General features: G+C 40.8%; 5 protein-coding genes across 9 annotated transcripts; 4 read left to right on the top strand and 1 right to left on the bottom strand.

Annotated features, from left to right (window-relative positions):
- Positions 1-6,183: 6,183 nt before the first annotated feature.
- LOC111010878 (uncharacterized) lies at positions 6,184-9,005 on the top strand. The gene is made up of 4 exons (XM_088121760.1): positions 6,184-6,624; positions 7,771-8,259; positions 8,633-8,782; positions 8,866-9,005. The coding sequence occupies exons 1-4, from the start codon at positions 6,324-6,326 to the stop codon at positions 8,979-8,981; spliced, it is 1,056 nt and encodes a 351-aa protein (XP_087977886.1). The 5' UTR covers positions 6,184-6,323; the 3' UTR covers positions 8,982-9,005.
- A 154-nt stretch (positions 9,006-9,159) lies between these two features.
- Positions 9,160-10,394, top strand: LOC148212550 (uncharacterized). Its single transcript, XM_088121759.1, has 2 exons — positions 9,160-9,312; positions 9,473-10,394. Exons 1-2 carry the CDS (start codon positions 9,160-9,162, stop codon positions 10,097-10,099), a joined length of 780 nt encoding a protein of 259 aa, XP_087977885.1. The 3' UTR covers positions 10,100-10,394.
- Positions 10,395-12,588: 2,194 nt separating this feature from the next.
- On the top strand, positions 12,589-17,043 carry LOC111010939 (uncharacterized). 5 transcript variants are annotated; one of them, XM_088121534.1, is made up of 5 exons: positions 12,589-12,790; positions 15,041-15,235; positions 15,324-15,834; positions 15,936-16,568; positions 16,599-17,043. In XM_088121534.1, the coding sequence occupies exons 3-5, from the start codon at positions 15,373-15,375 to the stop codon at positions 16,659-16,661; spliced, it is 1,158 nt and encodes a 385-aa protein (XP_087977660.1). In that variant the 5' UTR covers positions 12,589-12,790; positions 15,041-15,235; positions 15,324-15,372; the 3' UTR covers positions 16,662-17,043. The 5 variants fall into 5 exon arrangements, with proteins under 5 accessions (XP_087977660.1, XP_022140216.1, XP_022140217.1 ...); XM_022284524.2 differs by having other exon boundaries at positions 12,591-12,790; positions 15,041-15,138; positions 15,936-17,043; XM_022284525.2 differs by having other exon boundaries at positions 12,591-12,790; positions 15,041-15,138; positions 15,321-15,834; positions 15,936-17,043.
- A 769-nt stretch (positions 17,044-17,812) lies between these two features.
- Positions 17,813-22,221, top strand: APA1 (aspartic proteinase A1). Its single transcript, XM_022284252.2, has 14 exons — positions 17,813-17,972; positions 18,897-19,275; positions 19,396-19,456; positions 19,625-19,719; positions 19,807-19,919; positions 20,013-20,181; positions 20,262-20,301; positions 20,450-20,514; positions 20,794-20,907; positions 21,039-21,103; positions 21,214-21,370; positions 21,455-21,574; positions 21,734-21,822; positions 21,924-22,221. The coding sequence occupies exons 2-14, from the start codon at positions 18,904-18,906 to the stop codon at positions 22,006-22,008; spliced, it is 1,545 nt and encodes a 514-aa protein (XP_022139944.1). The 5' UTR covers positions 17,813-17,972; positions 18,897-18,903; the 3' UTR covers positions 22,009-22,221.
- Positions 22,222-22,300: 79 nt separating this feature from the next.
- Positions 22,301-24,376, bottom strand: LOC111010735 (putative F-box protein At4g22030). Its single transcript, XM_022284255.2, has one exon. The coding sequence runs from the start codon at positions 23,680-23,682 to the stop codon at positions 22,402-22,404; it is 1,281 nt and encodes a 426-aa protein (XP_022139947.1). The 5' UTR covers positions 23,683-24,376; the 3' UTR covers positions 22,301-22,401.
- Between the last annotated feature and the right edge of the window lie 62 nt (positions 24,377-24,438).

Here is a 24,438-nt window from a genome sequence, read left to right as displayed (position 1 = left end):
TACTACACAAGCAAGGCTATGACCGAAGCCGAGACTAGATACCCTCAGATGGAGAAGTTGGCTCTCGCTTTGGTCACCTCGGCCCGACGACTTAGACCATACTTCCAAGCCCATACGGTGGTGGTGCTCACTAACTTGCCCCTTAAGAGTATCTTCCACAAGCCGGAAGCTTCCGGACGCCTAATGAAGTGGCAATAGAGCTAAGTGAGTACGACATCCAGTTCGAACCCAGAACTGCGTTGAAAGGGCAAGCAGCGGCAGATTTCATAGCCGAGCTCACACCACCTTCCGAGCTGAGCGGGTCCGACCTGCCTTGGACAGTCTATGTCGACGGATCCTCCAATGAGAAGGGGTGCGGAGCCGGGGTCCTCTTGCTCGGACCAGGGGGTGAACGATTTGAGTACGCCTTGCGGTTCTGCTTCCGGACTTCTAACAGCGAGGCTGAGTATGAAGCATTTATTGCCGGCCTGCGAGTCGCTCAAGCATTGGGGGCCTCTTGTGTTAAGGTCTTCAGTGACTCCCAGCTGGTTGTGAGCCAGATCGAGGACGAATACCAAGCCAAAGACACCCGAATGGAGAAGTATTTGGGCAAGGTCAGATCATACCTCGCCCAGTTTCGAACTTACGAAGTAAGCCGGATTCCGCGGGCAGAAAATTCTAATGCTGACGCCTTGGCCAAGTTAGCATCGGCGTACAAGACCGACCTTGCCAGGTCGGTCCCTGTCGAGATCCTAGATAAACCCTTGATCTTAGAGCCAGATCTGATGGAGATCGGCGCTCCAGAACCCTCATGGATGGACCCGATCGCAGACTTCATTAGGGGCAACTCACCACAAGACCCCAAGGAGCGCAGAAAGTTGGCAAGACGGGCAGCTCGGTTCGTGGTCCGAGATGGGGCATTGTACCGACGTGGCTTTTCCCTGCCTCTGTTGAGATGCCTAACCCCTGAAGAGGGCCTGTACGTCCTCAGAGAGATCCACGAAGGAGTGTGCGGCAATCACTCAGGCGCCCGGTCGCTGTCAGCTAAAGTGATCCGACAAGGATACTATTGGCCGACCCTCAGCCAGGACGCCAAGAAGTTCGTTAGAACTTGCGACAATTGCCAATGCTACGGAACCATAATCCACCAGCCTCCCGAGCCGCTCACCCCCATCTCGGCCCCGTGGCCATTCGCGCAGTGGGGGGTAGATATCATTGGTCCTTTCCCTTTGGGCAAGGGCCAGACCAAGTTCGCTGTGGTTGCTGTGGATTACTTCACCAAGTGGGTTGAGGCTGAAGCGCTCTCCCACATAACGGAATCCAGGGTCACGTCCTTCGTATGGACGAATATCATATGTCGCTTTGGTATACCACAGGCCATAGTGACAGACAATGGGAAGCAGTTTGACAACGCCAAGTTCAAAGACTTTTGCAGCAAACTTGGCATAAGTCATCTCAGCTCGTCCCCAGCACATCCGCAAGCAAATGGGCAGGTGGATGCGGTCAACAAGATCATCAAGCGAGGCATCAAACTTAGACTGGACTCCAAGAAAGGCAGGTGGGCCGAGGAGCTACCAGAAGTTCTATGGTCGTACCGGACCACCCAACGGGGGTCGACGGGTGAGACCCGTTCTCCCTGGCCTTCGGCTCCGAAGCTGTAGTCCCGGTTGAGATCGGCATGCCATCTGACAGAGTAGAGCATTACGAGCCTTGACAAATGAGGAAGAGCTGCTCCTCAACCTCGACTTGTTGGAAGAAAGAAGAACAATGGCCCAGCTACGCCTGGCGGAATATCAGGGCAGGATGGCCAGACATTACAATGCCCGCGTTCGACCTCGGGCCTTTCAGGTCGGACATCTGGTCTTAAAGAGGGTCCAAACGCATGTGGGTGCCCTTGATCCGGCCTGGGAAGGCCCATTTGAGATCAAGGGCATAGTCCGACCTGGGACGTATGTATTGGCCGATCTGAAAGTTGATGTCCTCGCGCACCCGTGGAACGCGGAACACCTGAAGCGTTATTATCCTTGAAATGCCAAAAGGGTTTTCAATGAATTTGTAACGACTGTTCCAAAAGCATTATGATCGGAATAAATGTGATGATTTAATTTCATGCTTCCGAGTTCGACCAGAAATTAAATGGGGGCCACGGACTCCCACGCGATCGCATTCCAGCAGTTGGTTCAAATTCAATCCTTCGAAGCCTAAGGATACGAGGAACGATATGAAGAATAGCTACGGATTTTAGCCTTTTTTTACCTTGTTAAGGGTGAAATGTTAAAAATCCAGAGTTGGTGCAATGTGTTGAACATTAAGAGATTCAAACTCAAACTTTCAAATTATTTTAATTAAAGGCGCGACCTCAAAAGTAAAGAGGTGCGAGGTGACATTAGCTGCAGTTCAAAGGGAAAGCAAAGAAAAGAGGTCACTAACAACAAAGTAGAAGCGAATGGGAGTCTCTTTATTGAATGAAGAGCAGAGCCAAGGCTTATAGACCTTGCAGCTCTGCCCTGACACTTACAAACAAAAAGAAAAGGGAGGGAGAACAGCGAAAAGCCTCGTGAAGGATGGTCGCCTAAGAGCCTGCTGGGGGAGCGCCCTCCTGAGTGGAGTGACCTGGTCCTCTTCGAGATTGGAGTAGTCAGAGTCCAGATCCCTGACATACTGATCCACCAACGCTTGGGGGCCAGGGGTGCCGCTAGGCCCAGACGCCCACTTCTCGGCATACCTTCTTTTCAGACCACTGAAATCGATCTGAAGGTCGGGCATGTCGGAAGCAATGCCCTTCATGAGGAACTTGAAGCCCGCGTCAGAAAAGTCTTTGGCAAATCCATCGAAGTCAGGATGTTGCCTAAACGATTCCTCCAGCAGGACTCCATTGCTGAGGCGCTCCTTCGCCGTCTCCAGCTCGGCAGTCGCATGCTCCAACTCCTTATCCTTCGCTTCGAGCGCCTGGAGCATGTCGTCCTTCTCTTTCAGGAGCTGGAACTTCTCCCTCTCCAAGCCCCTGGTGATGGCGTGGGCAGCTCGGAGTTGAGCCTTGCGCCTGTCCTCCTCCTTCTTCAGTAGCTCGGCCTGAGACTCCACCTCGCCCTTCAAAGTCTCCACCTCGGAGTGAGCCTTCAGCAGCTCATCCTTCATGGTGGAGGAAGCAGCCTCCAAGGCAGCGGAGAACTCCTCTTTCTCCCTCGATGCCAAAGCTTCCCTCCCATCCAGCTCGGCCTTTATAACGAGAGCCGATTGAATGGAAGCAACAAACGCCTGAGAAATGGTACAAGGAAAAAGTTAGATCGAACTACCTGTTGGGCGAAATCAAGCAAAAAATGGGGCACTAGTCTTACCTCGGCGGCGTAGTCAATGGTCCTCTGCAGAACGGACCCAGGAGCGCTCACAAATTTGGACGCCCTCCTTAGGCAGCGGTCCAAACTCGCAGCTGAGATGCGGGTCACCTGCTCCCTCACCCCGAGACTTGACGGCTCAATTCTGAACCGCGCCGTCACATCGGACGTCCCGCCCATCCTGGCCGCAGGATCGTCCACCCGATCAGCCCAACCTGCAGGCAAGACCCTGCAAGCTCCGACCTCCGAGGGAGAGATCGCCTTCTTTTTCTTCCTTCTTCGCTTTAGAGGGGCTTCCTCCCTCGCCTCCTCTCCCAAAGGCGGGGCGTCCGCCGCCTCGGTCTGGGCGTCCACCGCCTCGGTCTGACCCCTGGGGCGCTTCTCCCTCGAGGGACCCCCAGAAGACTCCAGCTCGATCACCGGGACTGGATCTTCCGAGGCAGGCCCTACCACGGCAGGGGTGGGAGGTTTCGAACTCTGGGCAGCCTCAAGAGCATGGGCTCGGCTTTTAGACTTGCGCTTCACGCCGCTTGCAAATCCGCAAACCATGGCTACAAGATAAAAATAAGGGTCAACACAAGGTTAGAGGAAAAAGGGGGAAGGCAAGTTCGGCATACCAAGTTCAGAGTTCGGCCTTGAGGATTCGATGGGACGAACTGCAGGGTTGTAATCTAGCAGCCCGGACTCAAGCAGCAGTTCGTCAGTCACCAAGGTTCCGACCTTCCTACCCCTCGGAAAGCGCTCCTTGTAGTATTTCAGAGTATCGAAGGAGGCCTGCGTAAGCTCGGGGACTGGTCGGATTGAAACTGCACGAAGACAAAATCCTAGTTAGACCTGAATGACAGAAGAAAATTACGAAAAGTAAGAACTACTCCGTACCTAGGTTCCCAAACCTAGTGGGGACGTCAAAGAAGGAACGACCTGACTCGTCCTTTGCGAGCCATTCCCCCGAAGCGTAGAACCACTTCCTCACCCATCCCTTGATGGAGGTCGGCCCCTTAACTATACCGCCTGCGCCTTTCCTTGCGCACATATAGAACCGACCAGGCTTCTTAGCTATTCTTTTCGCCTCGAAGCACGCGAGGAGCTGGTCTACGTCCAACAGCTCGGCCTCCTCACTATCCCTAGCTCGAAGCCAAAAGAGGATGGCCAAAGCGAAAATGACACCCCACCCATTGGGGGCCATTTGAGCCGGAGCCAGCCCAGTCCGGAAGAGAAATTCTTGGACAAAAGGGTGAAGGGGAAGTCTGAGGCCGTACTCAAACATTTTGAAGTAGAGAGTGACCCATCCCTCTGGAGGATGGTTAGCTCTCTCCCCCTCCTCCGGAAGCCTGAGGAGGATGTTCTCAGGGATAGCGAACCCCCTACGAAGGGATCCGAGATAGTGCTCAGGTATCCTAGAAGGGTATTCCAAACCCTGACCTGAAGTGGAGGCGTCGCTATCCTCCCCGTCATCGGAGATTCTAAAGTTTTCTATCTCCTCGAGCTCGGACTCTAACCTACGAGCTAAATCGGATCCTAGGTTGCTGCTAATAGAGGATGACATGACAATTATGTTCGAAAGAGAGAGGGAAGAGACCGACCTACCAGGGTTCAAGCTGCCTTCAGATCGAACTCCAAGAATTCAAGGAACGTAAGGTATGATCTGAAGGATTGGGGGCATTTATAGCCCGTCGGAAGAATGTCCCACCGTACACGTGTAATCAACGAGCGGCTGGGATCCTCTCTGAGATCCGAAGCGTCGGAATATCTGAATATTCCGACGATAAATCTTCCGCGACGGTTGTATTTTCCCACGAATAGGAAGTCGCCACGTGTCCAAAGCAAGTCGAATGAACTTCTCTGCCAGGTCGAGATCGGACCAGACAGAGAGGGGGCCAATGTTTGGGGAAGGGAATACTCTGGACACGTGGAAGACCCCTATTGGTGCTCCAAGATGACTCATGAATCATGCCCAGCTCGGAAGGCCGAGATGGCCGCCACCAACGCCGACAAATGCCAAGTGTGAGGGCCGAGGTGAGCCTGGCCCAGGTCCGACCCACCGGGGAGCTCGGTATGGGCCGAGATGCGCAATTGTCTGCGGCGTGATTATCGGGCGTAACCGTCGGTCCCGAGATTACCGGATGTAACCGACGGTCCCGAGATTACCGAATGTAACAGTCGCTAGATTAGCGGGACCACCACCCATAAGTAGGGGACCTCACTCCCCGATCAGGTACGATGATGTCTGGCTTCGAACTAGACTTGGAATCCGACCTATACTGACTTGATCGTCGGAGTGCTCACCTTTTTGTGCAGGTCCGCCCAAGTGGTCAGGTCGGTCCGGAGGCCGGGTTCGAGCTACAACCAGGAACACACTGTTGTGCACATCTTTGTATAAACACCCTTCAATTTTAATTTTAATTAATTTTTTTTACCAGAATGAGAAAATTGAGAACTATTTATTTTGAGAAATTGTCAATCCTGAATCTAAAAGCTTTTGAATTTAGAATTATGGGTCGTGTCTTCCTTACGTATCCTACTCCTATTCCTTCTCATCTTTCTTAATTTTTCTCTTCCTTTCTTCTTTAACCTCTCTCCCTCAACAAACACTTCCTTTCCTATTTTTCTTTTAAACGTCTATTTCTTACATTTCTCCACCTTGTTTTTTTAATAAAGGGATTCAAATTCAAAACTTTTTAATCGTGAATAAGTGCTTTAACTACTTGAACCGTGTTCGGTTGTCACTTTTCTATCTATATTTAGGTAGTGAGATGACAATAGGTATCTAAATTTTATTAGTAAATAAGTTGGTACCTTTCTATTAAAAAAAAAAAAAAAAACCTTTCTACGTATCATTATTAAAATGATTAGAAAAATTAGAGGGTCATTTATTTATTGTCATCATTTATGCAGTCATTTGATATATAGCTGTAAATATTTAAGTGTGTAAACGTAGTTACCGCCGGTAAGATTTAATTCCGACGACTACTACTCAAAATATGGTGCTCTTGACTTGGCTTTGTGGAAATGGAATTAGCTCACAGCTTCCACGAAGTTGCTGTGATTTGCGAGTGCCTATGCATATATAAACAGTTAATAAGTCTTGCAGTTATTGCAGGTTTCAGAAGGGTTTGGGCTTTAGTTCCACTTCCAAATTCCAAATTCCAAATTCCAAATACGATGATGGGGTCACTGGAAACGAATGCCACTTCTTCTGATTCTGGCCGCCACCATTGCAGCATTCAAATGATGGAACCCGCTTCAAAACCCATCATTTCTCTCATCACCTGGGCCAAATCTTTTCTTCCCACTTTCACTATTCACCGCTGTAAGTGCTTCTGCCTTCTTCTTTTCTTTTCTTTTAATTACTCTATTTAAGTTTTGAATTTTGATGGTAATTGTGTTTTAGATTTTAGTTCATTATTTTGCCCATTGTCTTTATTCAATTCTTCAATTATTATAGGTTTGACTTTTTTTTCTTTTTTTTTTTTATCTCGATTATAGGTTTGACTTTTGATGGTTGTGTTCTGGGTCTTTATATATATTATTATTTTGCCCACTGTGTTTATTTAATTTGAATTTTGATGGTTGTGGTTTCGATTTTTATTATTTTTCCAATTGTGTTATTATTTTTCCAATTGTGTTATTTAATTCTTAAGTTATAAGTTTACACGTCATTTTTAATTTGATACTATGAAATATGACATGTTAGTTAGGTTTTTGTCATTGACCTAGAGCTCAAAGTTCAACCCAAGTCTAATGTAAGATCAACCCTTGACTGGTTTGACAGAGTCTAACTGATTTGTTTGAGCTGTATTTTGATAATTCATTGAGTTAGCCTCTAAATCTAACATAATAGTTTATTTATATTAAGTTTATATAAATATTACTATTAATTATAAACATATAATTAATTAATATTTATTTATAAAGAAATAAATAATTCATTATACAAAAATTGTCTGTTACATGGGCCTTATCCTACCTAATATTTCACAAATGTCATTTTTTAAAAAAATATTTACAAATATATATTTTCAAGATTTTTTTCTCCCAAATTATCCTCCAGAAATGTCATTCTATTATATTTATTAGTATATTTTAAGATATATTTTTTAGGGTTTAAGGTTTAAGGGGTAGGATCTAAGGGCCACCGACCAGTGGTGGCGTAGTGGGCTTGTGGTCGAATGGAATACTCCCTCCTAGATTCAAGTCTCGTGGGACACATTTATTTTCGATAGAAATGTCAATATAGATAAGAGATTTAACAAAAGTTTATACACTCAGAGTTGTAAGTAAATATCTTAGAATAATTTGGATAATTTCATGAACCTTTATCCTATCCCAAAAAGTCACTTATTGAAAAATAGCTTTCAAGAGTTGTTACTTATTTTTATATATGTGACTCAAAGTTTGGAATGATAACAGAAATAGACACATTAAAAAAAATAATAATAAACATTGTGTTTTTCAGGGAGTAGGAGATCAATAAGCAATGATCGTGCATATAAGGACCGGCTATGCGAAGCTGCGAGTGAGGGTGACTGGGAAGCTGCAGTGGAGATCGAAAAAGGACATCCAGGAACCCTATCCAAGGTGATAAACGATGATAGACAAGAAACGGCTCTCCACATAGCCACCAGATTCAACCAGGCTGCATTCATAAAGGAGCTGGTTGAGCGTCTCAACGATCAAGATCTGGCCTCCAAAAATAGATGCGGAAACACTGCCCTTTGCATCGCTGCTACTTCAGGCGCTGTTGACATTGCCAAGTTAATGGTGCGCAAGCATAGCGGTTTAGCTCTCATTCGTGGGTCCAAAGGCACAACCCCACTTCTAATTGCAGCAAAATACAAAAACAAGAACATGGTTTCCTATCTCCTTGATGTGACGCCTTTCGATGAATTGATCATTGAAGAGCAAGTGGAGCTTCTTTTTGGTGCCATCTCTGCTGATTATTATGGTTCGTCTCTACTTCCTACAGAGCTACACGTTAATTTGTGTCATTCCAGTAGAGAATAGAGATACATGAATGAACATATACCACATCTAAATAAATAAGAGTAATCTTGAGAAAATGACAAGACCATTGAGAACTAAATCAAGTTGTTCCAAATCCTTGTCTATATTGGGTTTGTAAAGTGTGCAAACAAAGTTTTATGGAAGAGAGGGATTCATGGTATATGGATTAGGACAAAGATCTCTATTGGTACGATGGTTTTTGGGTGAAACCAAAGTAAAGTCCAAAGCAGACAATAGCAAGTGTAGCATTGTCCTTGATACTTTGTAGGACTAAATCAAATGCATGGCTGATCTTGTTTCTTTTTTCTCTACAGATATAGCTTTGGTTATTCAAAGTTGCAACAAGTCGTTAGCACGGAAACGGGACATCAATGAAGATACACCCTTGCATATAATGGCCCGAAAGTGGAATGCGATTGGCACCAAAAATGAGCCAACCAAGTGGCAATCATACATCAATAACTGTTAGTTCTTTTTTTCCCCCCAAAAGTTCACTCTCACGGTTTACTTTATTTAGGTATTGACACCATTTTTAAAACTTTATCAGGGTCCAAATTTATGTACAGAAAGACAATGATGCAGATCCAAGCCCGTGAAATGTGGTTGAAATTATGTGGAATACTGTTAAAAGTAACGAGAGTTCAACAGAAGATCAGCTGTTGAATTTCATTCTTCCGTCAAGCATGCTACACGAGGCTGCAAGAGTTGGAAATACTGAATTTCTGAAAGTAATACGCAAAAAAATCCTGATCTTGTGTGGAGAGTCATCGAAAATGGGAAGACCATTCTTCACGTAGCTCTAGAAAATCGACAAGAACGTGTCTTCAAATTAATTTATGAGATGGGCCTCATCTACAAGGATGACTTACTATATTACTTCGATGACACAAAAGACAGCCTGCTTGAATTAGCTGCCAAAAGGCCAAACCCAATTCATCTAAACCAAGTCTCCGAAGCAGTCTTTCAAATGCACCGCGAACTTATCTGGTTTCGGGTATATAAAATATCTATCTACACCTTCAAAGATTATATTTTTATTAGTCTATTTCTATCATGGCACGCGCAAACTAGTGCACACTAAGTATAAGTATATTGTTCTACTTTTTGTCACATTTTTTCATTTCTAAACCACCAAGTTCTTCAACTGATTATAGGAAGTGGAGAACGTGGTAGAGCTTACGATGACAGTAAAGAAAGGGGAGCAAACACCACATGAATTATTCACCCAACAGCACAAAGAGCTCAGGGAAGAAGGAGAAAAATTGGTGAAGAATACCGCAAATTCATGTATGCTGATTGCAACTCTGATTGCCACGGTAGTTTTTACCGCAGCCTTCACGGTTCCCGGCAGCCAAAACGAGAACACAGGCTTTCCCATATTTCTTCACCCCAAATGGTTCTCTGTGTTTGTGATATCGGATGGGATAGCTTTGATCTCATCTTCAACTTCAATACTGCTGTTCTTGTCAATCTTGACATTGCGGTGTGCAGAAAATGATTTTCTGGTGTGGCTGCCATTGGAGTTGGTGTTGGGCCTTGGATTCCTCTTCCTTTCAGTACTGGGTATGGTGCTGGCTTTCAGTGCCGCCTACTTCTTGTACTATGGCAAAGATACGGCTTGGATTCCATTGCTGATTACTGGGATGGCCATTGTTCCAATTTACTGGTTTGGTATGTTGCAATGGAAACTTTGGGCAGATGCATTAGCAGCATTACATGGATCATTACATGCCATTGGGGCGTGTCACTTGTTAAAGAATAGGAAGACCAAGGTATTCTGATGACTCATTCTTCTTCTTCTTCCTTATTGATCGAACTTTGTTGATTGTTATATAGTTAATACTTTCATTTATTAAGTAAACATGTATAGGTGATCTCTAAATGTGTTAATAATGGCCATTTCTATACTCATTTTTTACAACTACGTTGTAATTGTAATATTGTGCTAGGTTCATCTCGATTTATTCACTCGTTTTTCTTTGCTGGTTAAGTTTCTATATATTCACTCTCGTTTTCTAGAATAATCTGTATGCTTTTGAACTTAGTTGAGTGAAGATCTTTAGGAGAAGTTATTCATATTTTCGTTCATATCACTTTTAAGATATTGTTAGTGAAAGATTATTCGACGAAGTAAAAATAAATTAGGTAAAAATGTCTGGATAAGTTGGTGAAATTTTTTTATTAGGTTTACCATATTTACAAAATCATTATTATGTGATTGAAATTTCGTTATTATATTTTAAAATGTCTTAATTTAGCCCTCTGAAAAATGATTATGCTACTTAGGGCTATATTTGACGAGAGCAAAATACGGAGAAAATAAGTATTCAGACGGATGGATATAATTTTCACAACATATTTGAATTTTCAATGTTTAAACTTGAGAAATATGAATTTATGTAATATACGCAATAGATTATAAAATTTTGACTTCTTAAAATATATATATATATATACACTATATATTTATAGATAACCACAAAAGTTTAGGATGATTCAAGAATGTATATTTATTTTAAAATCTTTCTTCCACATATAATTTGATAAGAATCAACCTTAGCTTCAATCAGTGGCAAATCCAAAAATTTTGTTCGAGGATTTGATGCTAAATTTTTGGATTTGATACTAATTTACAAGCATGTAATTTCAAGAATTCATAAAAGTATGATTTTGAGGCTGTCAAAGTCCTTTTTTGTAATATTCTTTATAACTTGGTTTCAAATATAACAATTATAATCAATAATTCTAATTTTTAGATCATGATCTGCCGATAATTCTTCTAAATTTACTAAGAAAAATATCTATTAAAACTACTATATATTACTTTTCTTCAATAGAGATATGACACCTGGGATTTGTTTTATAGTATCTTTCCATTCAGATACTATATATTAAATCTACAAGAATATTAATAAAAATATAATATAAAGTTAAAATATAAAAATAAGAATTATAATAATTATATGTATTAAAACAATGGGAAGATGTCAATTTTATAGGATAGTTCAACTTTTTATTGACTATTATATTTAAAATAACTTCAAATAGTCAAATTCGTAGTATATATAATGTAAAGTTAATAAAAATGTAACTTAAATAATTAATCTCCAAAATTATCGATTTCTATAGATTCTACAGAATTAAAATTAAAAATTATATAAAATAAGAATAATTGAATTCAAAAATTATGATTTAAAGAGAATAAAAAAATATCAGTACAAATATTATATATACGTATGACAACATATAAATTGAAAAGAAAAAATAAGTCTTGAAATTTGCCGTCAATAATTAGACCAAAGAAACGAAAAATGATGTATATAAATTTTAAAAAAAGTTTGAATTTCAAAAAGAGTGTAGATACACGATTTAAAATTAAAATTAGGGTTTGAATGTCTCAATGTTGTATTTTTTTTTTCACTTTTAAAAATGGACCTAATTTATGATTTTTTAATTTAAAAATAAAATTGACAAAAGTTTTTCATTCTATAAAACTAACAAAAAAAATAAATAGAAAAAATTTAAGGAAAATCACGGAAAATATAGTGTACAGAGGTTCCAACACGTTCAACTGACTTAATAAGAAAAATGATTAGGAAAATAGAGTTACACTTAAGTCGTTCACGCAAAATTTTGTAAGAAAAATAGAATAAAAAAATTTATAAAAATAGTGTTATATGTTCAAGCTGACTCCAACAAATGCGCTCAGGAGAAAAATTAATTAAAAAAATGTAGAAGAATTAATTAAAAAAATGTAAAAGAATAAAAAAAGTAGATTAATTCAAGCACTTTTCATTGAGCCAAAGGTAACTTTTATAAATTTTATGTATAGTTTTATTTACTTATTCAATAGCTTCAAAAGTTCGGGGAGGGCTCGAGTCGTAGCTCCACCCCTGGCTACGACTCTCACTGAAAAGCACACCAATTATTTAAAATCACGTCGATATAAATGTTATCAAGGTGAGTAAAAATGATTGGACATATAGAAAAAATTGTAAAAATAACAAATAAGTTTTATATTTAGAAGTATCTTTTTATATTTTTATCAATATTTTTGGGTATTATAAAAATCCATTCATCCTCTAAACAGCGTGGGCGCAGCATAGATTCCCATGCACACAATAACTGTTTCATGCAACTGAGAGCCACGTCGCGTGTGAAGTACCAACACATGCATGCGTTGCAGACACGTAGCGAATCCCCGATTACTTTAATCCTGTCTCTCCATAACATGATCGACGGTGGACATAAATCCCGAGAGGAAAAGACAACTCTTCCACCAAAACGGACGGCCCCGATCGAGAATCAAGCACCATCTTGATATTTTCAACCGGTTGATGAGCTGGGCCCGCTTGATTTAACCGGAGCGAGCGACAGGTCGTTTTGCAGTCGCCCCCTCCCCCGTTTTGTTCCTGTTCCTTTCTTCCCCAGTAGCCACTACCAACTTTCCCGTCCTCTGCAATCCATTTCCGGTGAGTTTTCGGTTTTGTTAAAACTGTGGTTTGTTATTTATTGTTAATGTGAGATATCGAAGTTTTTTTTTCTTTTTGGTTTATACTTTGATGAGATTGTGGTGGTTATTCGGGTTTTTATTTTTGAGCTCTTTGCATGCGTGTGGGTTTGTTTTTGTTATGCCATTTAAGGTTTCTTTTTCTTCTTTTGGTCTCCATTTTAATTTGATCGCATCATCTTAATCTTGTTTAATTCAATAATTATTTTTTTTAGTTAAACTCACACCCTTTTGGACAGACTTTGCAATTCAATAATTAGTTATTAGCCAATTATTTTGCGGGGGATATTTCTGCTAAACAATTTCATCAGTACTAGTAAAATTAAAATTAATGTATTTTATCTATTTATACTAAATCATTAAAAATTTTGTAATTATTAAATTGAAGAATTTTAATCATACTAAACTTTAATGTTTTATATTCTAACTTTTCACAGTGTGATAATTAGTCAATCTTTTCCTAGTCCAATTATACATAATAATTTTAGAGGCTGAAAACCATTAGAGCTCAATCACCTCTAACTCAATCACTCCAAATAAACATATTTTTAATAAAGATTGGTGTTGAAGTGTAATTTGGAGAGGTCAATTGTATTGGTAGTCTAAATTTGGCTCAACAGGTTGTGAATAGGGGAAAGATGGAATCTTGAATCGAACAGGTAGGTCGAAGATGACTTGTCCACAGAAAGAGTGAGGCGTCGGTATAAATTGACTCGCCTTTTTACTCAATTTTAGTTGTATTGAATTGTCTTACTTTTAGTTGCCTTTTTACTCAAGGGTCAATATAAAAACTAAATGCTTAAGTCAAGAACAAAAGAAAATATAAAAACTAAATGCTTGACTAGAACAAAAGAAAAGAAAAGCTCAGTTTTTAGTTACTCAAATTTTAACTGCTTAAGTCGAGAACAAAAGAAACGGAAAACTCAATTTTAGTTGTAGCGAATTAACTTGCCTTTTTACTCAATTTTTTTACTACGACTAATTGCCTTCTTACTCAATTTTTTTACTCAATTTTAGTTGTATTGCATTGTCTTGCTTTTACTTGACTTTGTACTCAATTTTAGTTGTATTGAATTGTCTTGCTTTTACTTGCCTTTTTACTCAATTTTAGTGGGCTTGGGACCCTTGTATTTATAGGGGTTCTTATACCCTCCCCCAAGAAATCGTTGCATGGGATATAGTGCATCAAGGAGGCGTGTAATGGGCCACAGGGTAGCATGTGCACCACACCAGGCACGTAGGTGGGTTGGGTGAACAAGGCAAGAAGTTGCGAGCAAGTTTGCTTATAACATCATTCTCTTTCATTTCATTTTTGTCTAACGCGTCTGGTTTAGATGACATCCGAGAGTTGAGTCATTTTGATTCATTCTTAGAAACATTCGAAGCTTCGGGCCATTATGAGCAAGTTTTTTCTTCTGTTTCTCCTCCGAGGTGGGTACCTTGGGAGAACATGATGGGAATGTGCTATTCCTACATGGGTCATTTTTTCGGTAGACACCCAAGGGATCTAGTCATCCATCACCCAAAATGATTTGGTAGTTATTCGTACTTGCTATGAGATCTTTTCTTCTATTACGCGAACCCAAAGGGAGAGAACACCCCAACACGTGAAGAGGTGACATTTTATGCAAAGATGTTCAGCAGCGGTCTAAGGTTGCCTCTGCATCGCTTCCTCCAACATCTGTTAAGATTTTCTCAATTTTCTCCTACTCAACTTGTACCAAACTTGTACCAAATAGGTAGTCTATGTAGTTGGGGTGTTACGTTACGTGGAGGCAATTAGGCGGAGGCTTGGTTCTCAAACTTGAGACCATTTCCTCTTTTTCAAACGGATGGCAACTCCACCAAAGAAAAACATGTTTTTCTACTTATCGAAACAAGTGGGGGCACATGGTTGGCTGAGTCAAAAAGTTGGGGAGTGCAATCGTGGTGGTCACCCTCCCTCTTAATGGGAGTAGTGTGGCCAACTTAGCCGCGGTGGATTCTTAATAGACGAGATAAGAGGGTAGAGTGAATCTCAAGGTTGTTTGTGGGATTCATGCGATCAAATGTCTCATCTTTGTGGAAAGATGGAAAGACAAGCGATTTTTTTGTTTGTCATCCGATCGAGTTTGGATAACTGGGTCAGTACTCTTTGCTGTCTCCACTTGCCAGCTCGACTGGTCACTTTTTTTTTTCTAAGTCGTGTTTTTTTTTTCTTTTTGGTGGGCAGCGCGAGTTCGATCGACCTTTTGCACGGATGTGGAGCTATTGAAGAGCGCTTTTGACTTGCTATCTTCATGCGATCCAAACGATATTTCCTTGGTCGAGGTGTGGTATCTAAGGATTTCAGTCATCTCACCTTTCCTATCCAATTCCTAGGTTGCAACTCACTCATTTAGAGGTTGCAACTCTAGTGGGAAAAAGGGTTAGCTACAAGAATCTCCTTCGTCTAGGTGTATATGTTCTCTTTTTTCTCTTATTTATTTATTTATTATTATTGTTTTTCTTAGCAGCTTAGCATAGATATCTCACACTTCTCCATAGACTCAGAGCTTCAAAGCTATGCCTTCAACATCCTTTATTGACCGCCTTCGTGCTCAAGCAGCGAAGCGCGCGACCTCTCATTGTGCGGAGCAAGATGGCTGTTCTGGGACAGCTGACTTACCTCCTCACCAGCGTCGTCGTACTGGGGATTCTTCTCAGGAATATCTTCCTCTCCCATTTGATCCCCAAGCTTTTCCAGCAGTCCGACCTCCACCTCTTTCCACCTCTAGTCAATCTCGGCCATCTATGGTGCCCTTAGCTGGAGCATCGCCCAACACTCCCCGTAGGTACACCTTCCGAGATGTACCATCTCCTGCTTTTGGCTTCCCCGGGCCCTATATGGCTCCTTCCCCTCCTAGGGTAGTGAACAAGATGGGGAGAAAGATTTGGGAAAATATGGATCAAATGAACGTGGGTGGAGACTTTGCCATTGAAAACCCAGAACGCGAGTTTTGTCAAGCTGTCTTTGATCTGCAAATGGTACCATTTATTTTTGGTTTTATTATTTTATTTACTTTTTTTCCATACGTTTTTTAAAACCCAGAACGTATGTTCCCTTACGTTTTTTCCTTGCAACACAGGTTGGCATGAGGGCAAGCTCAGCTGCCTACCGCATGGGGTTCGAACTTCAGCATGCCCATGCGTCCAAGTCTGCTGCAGTGGGTGCCTTGGAAGAGGTGCGGTCCTTGTTGCTGTACTCGAACCTCAAGAGGGCGGAGTTAAAGGTGTCCTTGGAGAAATCCAAAGCCGAGACTAGTGCGGTCATGGCTAAAGCGGAGAGGGTACGGGTAGAATTGGAGCGTTGCCAAGTAGCTTTGAGAGAGAAGCTCGCCGAGTTAGAGGCCTTTCAATCTGACTGGAAAGACTCTACGAAGTTAGAGTCTGCGCTGCGTTCTATTGGGGCCTATGATGCACTTCAAAGGGAGATTATGAGGATGAGTTTAGGTTGGGTGGAAGGGAAAGTGAGGGAAACTCATCCAGGGGTCGACGTGAGTTTCCTTTACACCGCCTTAGAGGTTGAAGAGAATGCTTCCCATAACGACGCTGACTTGGCTGAGCCTACACTAGACAAGGATGCTTCTTCTCGATCTGGTACTCCAAGGAGTGGCGAGGAGGTGGAGGCTGCAATGACTGCCAAGGCGGTCAGCCCTATCCCTTCTAATGTCGAAACTAACTCTGCTATCGCTGCTCCAAAGATTAGTCCTACTGAGGAGGCCATGAACAAGATTAGTCCTACTCAGGAGGCCATGAACAATATGGTGGCGCATTCGAACGATTCCTTGAGCGACACAAGGGATTCTGCTTAAGAGTGTCATTAATATTTTCTTTCTGTTTTTTTTTTTTTTGGTTGGTGGTGTTGTAGTATTTATCTCCGTTTTTGGTATTATGCTATGAAGATCCATAGATTGGTACCTCTAATTTGAAAAAGTACAACTGTGTTTTTATTTTTAGTATATTATATTTTTCTCTGGGGTTGTACAATTTTAAATGTTCCACATTCTATGGAGGCGTTAAGTGGTATCCTAGTCGAGTCGGACAAATAGTTTACGGTAATTTTTGACACATGTAGTTTTAATCTATGGGTTCTTTCTGCGATGTGCTTGTTCTCGATAAGGATCTATTGTATTTATTTTGTTGAGAAACGAAAACCATGAAGTATTAATAGTAGTATTTGTATTTGGAGTATAATAGTTTGATTGTAGTCCAAGTTCTCGGAGGCTTGTCAATTCCATGCCAAAGATAAGTCGCCGCTCATGGTACTTCCTTTTTCTTATTTTTTGGATTTATATAACTAAATCCAAGGCCAATACTTATTTTGATGTGATGCGGCAGTTATTACTATTGTAATATGAAACTTAATTGGTTGATTGAGATCATGCTGGGTTGGAGAGTGTTGGATTTATAAATAGTATAAAAAAATTCTACGGGAGGAGTGATCTATGGTATTTAATGAAATTATTTTCATTAATACGAGATCTTTTTAATAAAATAAAAAATAAAATCGCTGGAGTTATGTCAAATTATCTCCATTCATCCCCTTACTTCGATTTCAGCCCACCTTAGATTCTCATGGAGATAGATACACAAAATAACTCTTTCCTATGGCCTTGGATTTCCATTTCATCCAACCCACCCAGGAACCGAAAGCCACGTTGCGTGTCAAGTAACCAACACATGCAGCTTTGCAGACACGTAACCGTTCCCTAACTATTTTAATCCACGTAAGCCATGCCTCTCCATCACCGTCCATCACATGATCAACGGTGCAAATAAAAGGGAAAACATTTTAGTCTTTCTAATCCTGGCGGCATCAGATTCTCAACCCCAAAATTGCTTTTCCAAAGCGTGGACGACTCCACCGGAATCCCGCGAGGAAAAGACAACTCTGCCACCAAAACGGACGGCCCAGATCGAGCATCAAGCACCATCTTGATAGTTTCAACAACTTGGACCGGTTGATGAGTTGGGCCCGCTTTATTTCACCGGACCGACAGGTCGTTTTGCAGTCGCCCCCCTCTCCCCTTTATTTCCTGTTCCATTTATAAAGCTTTTGAGGAGACGAGGCTGTATTCCCGTACCAACCTATCAATTTTCCCGTCCTCTGAAATCCTCTTCCGGTGAGTTCTTTTTGTTTCCGGCTTTGCATTCCGCGATCATTTTTCTTGTTATAGGTCTTGTTATTTGGACTTCATTGTTTACTTGATCGGCAATTTGGTAATTGGTTTTTGCCTACCTTTTAAACTGTGGTTTGTTATTTTGATAATGTGATCGAAGTTTTTTTTTGTTTCTGTGTATCTCGTCTTTGGTTTATCGTTAGATGATTATGTTTTGATGAGATTGTGGTGTTTTTGAGTGCGTGATCGTGGCTGAACATGTTCGGCTTTTGATCTTTTAGCTTTTCTGCATGCGTGTGAATTTGTTATGCCATTCATGATATTAAGGTTTCTTTTTCTTCTTTTACTCCGCATTTTGATCGCGTGATCTTGTTTGAATCAATAATTAGTACTTTAACTGGAGGTGAATTGAATTGGAGGTCAGGATCGTTCTGCTAAACAATTATATCATTATAATGTTTCTCTTCTCCTCGTATTAATTTTGTGATCCAGACTTGGTGGAGTTTCTCTTCTCCTCGTATAATTAGTACTTTAACGGTAGCTTCTTTGGACACGTTTTTATTTTTATTATTTTTAAACCTCAATCCGGAACTATTCAAAAGGTTTATCACCTGAAACTTATTTTTGAATCATAGTCTTGCATATGAAAAGTTAATAGTTTAAGGCTTCTCCAACTTGACTTGTAGCGGGTTTTAGTTTTTGTGGATAATTATTTTTTACTTCTTCAAAGTTAAAAGAATTCAATGAGTTTTCTTATTGTTTTCTCCGCCCCTCCTCATGAGTCTGACTTTTAATTGGTAATTGAAACTGCTCTTATCTGGCAGAAATTTTATGTTCAATGGTTTTCTCTAGTCTTCTTATCGATTATCACCTAGGAGATGAGTTTTTATTTATTTCTTAACTTGAATCTTCACTTTGGACTTGTAGGTCACCAATGGCTGCTTATCACTTCAAAGCGGTTTTCTCATGTTTATTCTTGTTGATTTCTTTTAATCTTGTCTCGTCTGCATCCAATGATGGCTTGCTTAGAGTTGGACTGAAGAAGATTAAGTTAGACCCGGACAGCCAGCTAGCTGCACGGCTTGAGTCTAGGGATGCAGAGATTTTGAAAGCTGCTTTCAGGAAGTATAACCCCAATGGAAATCTTGGAGAATCTTCTGATACGGATATTGTTACCTTAAAGAACTACCTGGATGCTCAATACTATGGTGAGATTGCCATTGGTACTCCCCCTCAAAAGTTCACTGTAATTTTCGACACGGGCAGCTCCAATCTATGGGTTCCTTCTGCAAAGTGCTTGTTCTCTGTAAGGATCTATTGTGTTGATTATGATCAGAAACGAAAACCATTAAGTATAAATGGTAGCATTTGGAGTGTACTAGTTTTATTGTAGGCCACATTCTCATCTTTTTGTGTTCTGATGTAGGTGGCTTGTCGTTTCCATGCCAGATATAAGTCAAGCCGCTCAAGTTCGTACGAGAAAAATGGTACTTCCTTTTCCTTAGTTTTTGGGTTTATAAACCTAAATCCAAGGGCAGGATAGGATTGTCATTATCAATACTTATTTTGATGTGGGTATATTTATACTTGAATGAAGTGACGTGGCACTTATTACTATTGCAATTTGAAACATTTTGTTTATTGACATCATGCAGGGACATCAGCTTCTATTCGGTACGGGACTGGAGCGATCTCTGGTTTTTTTAGTTATGACAATGTCAAAGTTGGAGACCTAGTTGTAAATCATCAGGTAACTTTCTGCGTTAACTAGTATTTCTATTAGATTGAATTGTTGGAATATCGACCTTTTGTTACTTATGACTATTGTCTCTTTCAGGTGTTCATCGAGGCAACCAGAGAGCCTAGTCTTACATTCCTGGTGGCCAAGTTTGATGGGTTGTTGGGACTTGGTTTTCAAGAGATTTCAGTTGGGAATGCAGTCCCAGTATGGTAGGATATGTTCATCTAAAATTAATGATTCTTGTTTAAGATCCCTCTCGATCCATAGAGGTTTGAATGAGGCATTTGTAATTTTTTCCTCAGGTATAACATGCTTGAACAAAATCTTGTGAAGGAACCAGTCTTTTCATTTTGGCTCAATCGCAACGTTGAGGAGGAAGAAGGAGGTGAAATTGTGTTTGGTGGGGTTGACCCAAAGCATTTCAAGGGCAAACATACTTATGTTCCTGTCACGCAGAAAGGTTATTGGCAGGTTGGTCGCAGAGCCACCATCTCATCCTTGCCCTTGAGTATTGTTATTACTCACCATGCTTATATTTTTCTGATTTGTAGTTCAACATGGGCGATGTTCTCATAGATGGGGAACCAACTGGTATGCTTCCTTTTTGCACTTTATAAGTATAATGTATCTTACAAAAGTATAATCCAAAAGTATCCAGAGAGATAGTGTTCTTATTTTTGCAACATGAGAATAGAATTCTGCATTTATCTGCTTCTGATTAAAGAAAGTCATTGCCCAGGATATTGCAGTGGCGGTTGTGCAGCAATTGCAGATTCTGGAACTTCACTGTTGGCTGGTCCAACTGTGCGTATATTGACTTAAAAGCTTTACCTTCCATGTCATCTGTAACTTCACTTGCTTCCCATCTGTTTCTATGTTGCATGATACTTTTTGAATCATTTTTTGTGTGTGTCTGAAATGTATCATGTACCTGAACCGCTTGTTAACCTAATATTTCAGGCCTTTTATATATATTCTTTGGACATAAAGACCTCTTCTTAGCCTTTTATGCAAGAGCGCTGTGATTGTCTTTGGAGTTGGGTTAAATTACTAATTAGTCAAATGTTTTCCTGTCTCTATTAGCCTATTATAACCATGATCAATCACGCCATTGGAGCTAAAGGAGTCATCAGCCAGGAATGCAAGACAGTTGTTGCACAGTATGGGCAAACCATTATGAATTTGCTTTTAACGGAGGCAAGTTAATTCTATCGTTTTTAATTTCCTGGTTCTTAATGAAATGTTTTGGTTTTATACTGCCTTAGAGACTCATTCTTTACATATTTTATTGATTATTGACCTATAAGCTTTTATGCTATCTTCAACAGACAAATCCAAGGAAGATCTGTTCTCAAATTAATTTGTGTACTTTCGATGGAACTCGAGGAGTTAGGTGAGGCATAAATGCTTTTTTATGGTTCCACAGTATTCCTACTGCATGAATCGTCCTCATACACTTACTTGGTGAATTTACTGATCCATGAAATTATGTTGTTCATGTAGTATGGGAATTGAGAGTGTGGTGGATGAGAATGCCGGAAAATCATCTGGCGGTCTACGAGATGCCATGTGCTCTGCATGTGAGATGACGGTTGTCTGGATGCAAAATCAACTTCGTCGGAACCAAACCCAAGAACGCATAATGGACTATGTCAATGAGGTAGAAAAATCTCATGCTTCAAGAATTTTACAGATCTTTTAGAATATTGGTTCTTGATGACTCAACTAATTAAATCCTCTGCAGCTATGTGATCGTATTCCTAGTCCAATGGGTCAGTCAGCTGTCGACTGTGGAAATCTTTCTTCCATGCCTCGTGTTTCCTTCACCATTGGTGGCCAAGTTTTTGACCTTGCCCCGGAAGAGGTAGATGCAAAAATAGTTGCTTCAGCTTCAGCGTGTAGAAATTGTCTCCATTTGATTATACTTCTTAAGTTCATGGAAAATTGTATGCTTGTTTAATGTTTTCTCGATATTGCACTTGTTTTTCCCAACTTGCTCTAAAATGGCGAGCAATGTGAACAGTATATACTCAAGGTGGGGGAGGGCCGTGTAACTCAGTGCATCAGCGGATTTTCTGCGTTCGATATTCCTCCTCCTCGTGGACCCCTGTGGTATATGTTTTCCCCATTATTTTGCATCCAGAATCATTTAAAATACCTTTCTTCTAAAGATAACTATGTCAATTGAATCGACATCATTTTGTTGGCTCCAGGATCCTGGGAGACGTCTTCATGGGCCGCTACCACACCGTCTTTGATTTTGGCAATATGAGAGTCGGCTTCGCTGAGGCAGCATGATGGAAAACAAAAAACTCATACTTCGGTGGCTTTGTTTAGTTACCTTTTAATGTTTATACGGACGAGCATCTTTATTTTCAATCCATCCTAACTTCGTAAACTTGTTTATGTCTGGATTTATGGAATGTTAGAAGAAGCGCCGAAAATGGGATGAACAACCCATGCTTGTAAATCCTTGCTACTCTTTTATCTTTTATAGATACAGCTTGTACAGTTGCTTGAGCGTCATCTCTGCTGATTTGAATGCATACAGAGGCTGTTATATATTTGGAGAAAGAGATAATAGTGTCAATGAATGAACCAAATTTATATTTGTGTTAAGTTGATTTACAAATTACAAGACTGATCCCGTTATGTGAAGGAGATTTACAACTCCACTAGAAAAACAGGAACTTAAAAAAGCTTGCTTGCGAGCTCTCCCAACTCTTCCCCAGATGCAGCTAATTGCCTGAGCTCCAATAAACTTCTTCCCAATTGCAGAGCAACCTTCATTTCAAACACTTCTCCATTCTCCCTTTTCTGAACGTCTCTCAAGTTTATATTTGATTCAACCGTTTCTTCCATGAGCTTAAAGAAACCTGCATTACTTCTGTACATTTCAAACACCATCCCAACTTGTCCACCATGCTCCATTGTATTCACAACGCTTGCCATAGATCCAGCTACAACTCCAAGCAAAACAGGCCAAGCCCCTGAACAAGAGCCCACAAAAGCAGACCCAAATGCCCCAAGCAAGGTTAACAATGGACCTGAAACTGCTAAAATCTTGTTGATTTGTAATGCTTTTTGGCTCAATCTCAAGTATTCTTGCTGGTCTTCTCTCTTTAATACTCCAACGATCTCTCTCATTTCATCTTCTAGAGTTCTACTCCAACCATTTCCACTGCACTTTGTCCTTGCCTGCTTAATTAGTTTGTGCATTGACCTTTTTTGAGGCCACCAAGTTGCAGGCTCCACGGTGGTGGGAAATTTTTCAATCATGGATCCTAGTAAAGGAAGAGGGTATGCTCTATCTAAAGCCAAGACTTTCTCCGTTGCTTCATCTACTTGGTTGATGTTAACATTTCCAAGAGAGAGTTTGGACTGAAGCTGACAATGAAGCTGCTTGAACAATCTTGCAGCATTTCTTTGTTCTTCAGCTAGTTGGGATGGTTGTAACTTGCTCATCACCGCCGACATTCCCGTGGCTGCTAAATATAGCAATGTCGAAGACATCTTTAGCGCCATGATCGGTGCTCCGGTTGTGGCTGCAGCTGCCAATCCAGCCATGGTAGCAGCTCCAAGAGTAATTGCATTCAAGGAAGTCAGCAAGAGATGGTTCCAATTGTCCCGTTGCTCCCCGATATTCCGATGCATTTCCACTCTATCCGCTACGGCCTCCATAATCGTGTACAACTTCGTAGCCACAACGGGATCCAGACAACTCGCACTGTTGCTGTTTGAATGTCTATCAGCAGCTGCATCTGTAAACGTTGGAATCTTAAACCCGCTCCCCATGTCCAACTTCTCAACCAACTCTCTGTTTTGCAACTTAGGAAATGACAGAGGCGTAGGCTGAAACACAGGTGGACTGATCGTAGCTTTACAAACTCCTCTGCTGTAATTTGCAGAGAAAAAAGACGAGGAAGAAGAATCCTGGAAATACAATAAACTTGAAGCTCTAAATGCAGCCATATTCACTAGAAGTAAATAATGATCTGCAATGGCTGATTTGAATAAAATGGCTTCAGAATTCTATTTATAAATATATGTAAAGGCAGAGATCTGCAAACTATGCATGAAAGAATCAAGACGGTGATTCTGAAGACCAAGACTTCAGCGGTGGGAAATGGCTGACTTTTCAACTGATCCGTGTTAAGTGATGAACAAAAGGCCAACAACTCTGAAGTCTGACCTGATTCATAATGCAGACCTACCACTGTTCTTCACCCATTCTTAATCATTCAAACAGCTTCACATTACGTAATAATGGAGAATGTAACATGTTTTTGCTCAAATATTGCCTTCAAACGGACAAAACATGGTTCTGACAACGCACACAACATGCTCCATGCATCTGAATTTTCAAATATATTTCAAGTTTGTTCGTTAATTTAAAAATGAATCCGACAGTCGAGGGCTGATGTTTGTATTTTTTGACGCGTTTCACTCAACAGTTTTGTCCGTAAAACTTTGAGGACTCCAAAATCGAACTCCCATACGGTTAGTCCAAGAGGGTTGGTCAAATTTAACCACTTGTGTTCAGATTTTGATCTGGTATTCAACCATTTTTTCCTTTTTCCTCATTTGACAAAAAAGGAAATATGTAAAGAAAGAGATGTAAACGGACCTGGTTATGACTTTAATGCTGAGTTGAGTAATTTCGATGTAAACAGACATCATATTTTCTTCGTGACAATTAAGATTAAAGGAGTAAAAATTAATTTCTTT

This window comes from Momordica charantia (genome assembly GCF_013281855.1).
Source record: "Momordica charantia cultivar OHB3-1 chromosome 3 unlocalized genomic scaffold, Mcharantia_2.0 BLBB01000003.1, whole genome shotgun sequence".
Lineage (NCBI taxonomy): Eukaryota > Viridiplantae > Streptophyta > Magnoliopsida > Cucurbitales > Cucurbitaceae > Momordica > Momordica charantia.
Note: the sequence above shows the minus strand (reverse complement) of the source record. Positions and strands in the feature narration are given on the sequence as shown.

What these genes read in the sequence shown, in the direction of transcription:
- LOC111010878 (XM_088121760.1), top strand. Translation starts at nt 6,324, where the DNA reads ATGGAATTAGCTCACAGCTTCCACGAAGTTGCTGTGATTTGCGAGTGC. An exon ending in CATCTCTGCTGATTATTATG is followed by an intron (nt 8,260 to 8,632) that starts GTTCGTCTCTAC and finishes TTTTCTCTACAG; the next exon opens with ATATAGCTTTGGTTATTCAA. An exon ending in GCAATCATACATCAATAACT is followed by an intron (nt 8,783 to 8,865) that starts GTTAGTTCTTTT and finishes AAACTTTATCAG; the next exon opens with GGTCCAAATTTATGTACAGA.
- LOC148212550 (XM_088121759.1), top strand. Translation starts at nt 9,160, where the DNA reads ATGGGCCTCATCTACAAGGATGACTTACTATATTACTTCGATGACACA. An exon ending in GCGAACTTATCTGGTTTCGG is followed by an intron (nt 9,313 to 9,472) that starts GTATATAAAATA and finishes AACTGATTATAG; the next exon opens with GAAGTGGAGAACGTGGTAGA.
- LOC111010939 (XM_022284524.2), top strand. Translation starts at nt 15,373, where the DNA reads ATGCCTTCAACATCCTTTATTGACCGCCTTCGTGCTCAAGCAGCGAAG. An exon ending in CTGTCTTTGATCTGCAAATG is followed by an intron (nt 15,835 to 15,935) that starts GTACCATTTATT and finishes CTTGCAACACAG; the next exon opens with GTTGGCATGAGGGCAAGCTC.
- APA1 (XM_022284252.2), top strand. Translation starts at nt 18,904, where the DNA reads ATGGCTGCTTATCACTTCAAAGCGGTTTTCTCATGTTTATTCTTGTTG. An exon ending in CATAGATGGGGAACCAACTG is followed by an intron (nt 20,302 to 20,449) that starts GTATGCTTCCTT and finishes GTCATTGCCCAG; the next exon opens with GATATTGCAGTGGCGGTTGT. An exon ending in CCTCCTCGTGGACCCCTGTG is followed by an intron (nt 21,823 to 21,923) that starts GTATATGTTTTC and finishes TGTTGGCTCCAG; the next exon opens with GATCCTGGGAGACGTCTTCA.
- LOC111010735 (XM_022284255.2), bottom strand. Translation starts at nt 23,682, where the DNA reads ATGGCTGCATTTAGAGCTTCAAGTTTATTGTATTTCCAGGATTCTTCT.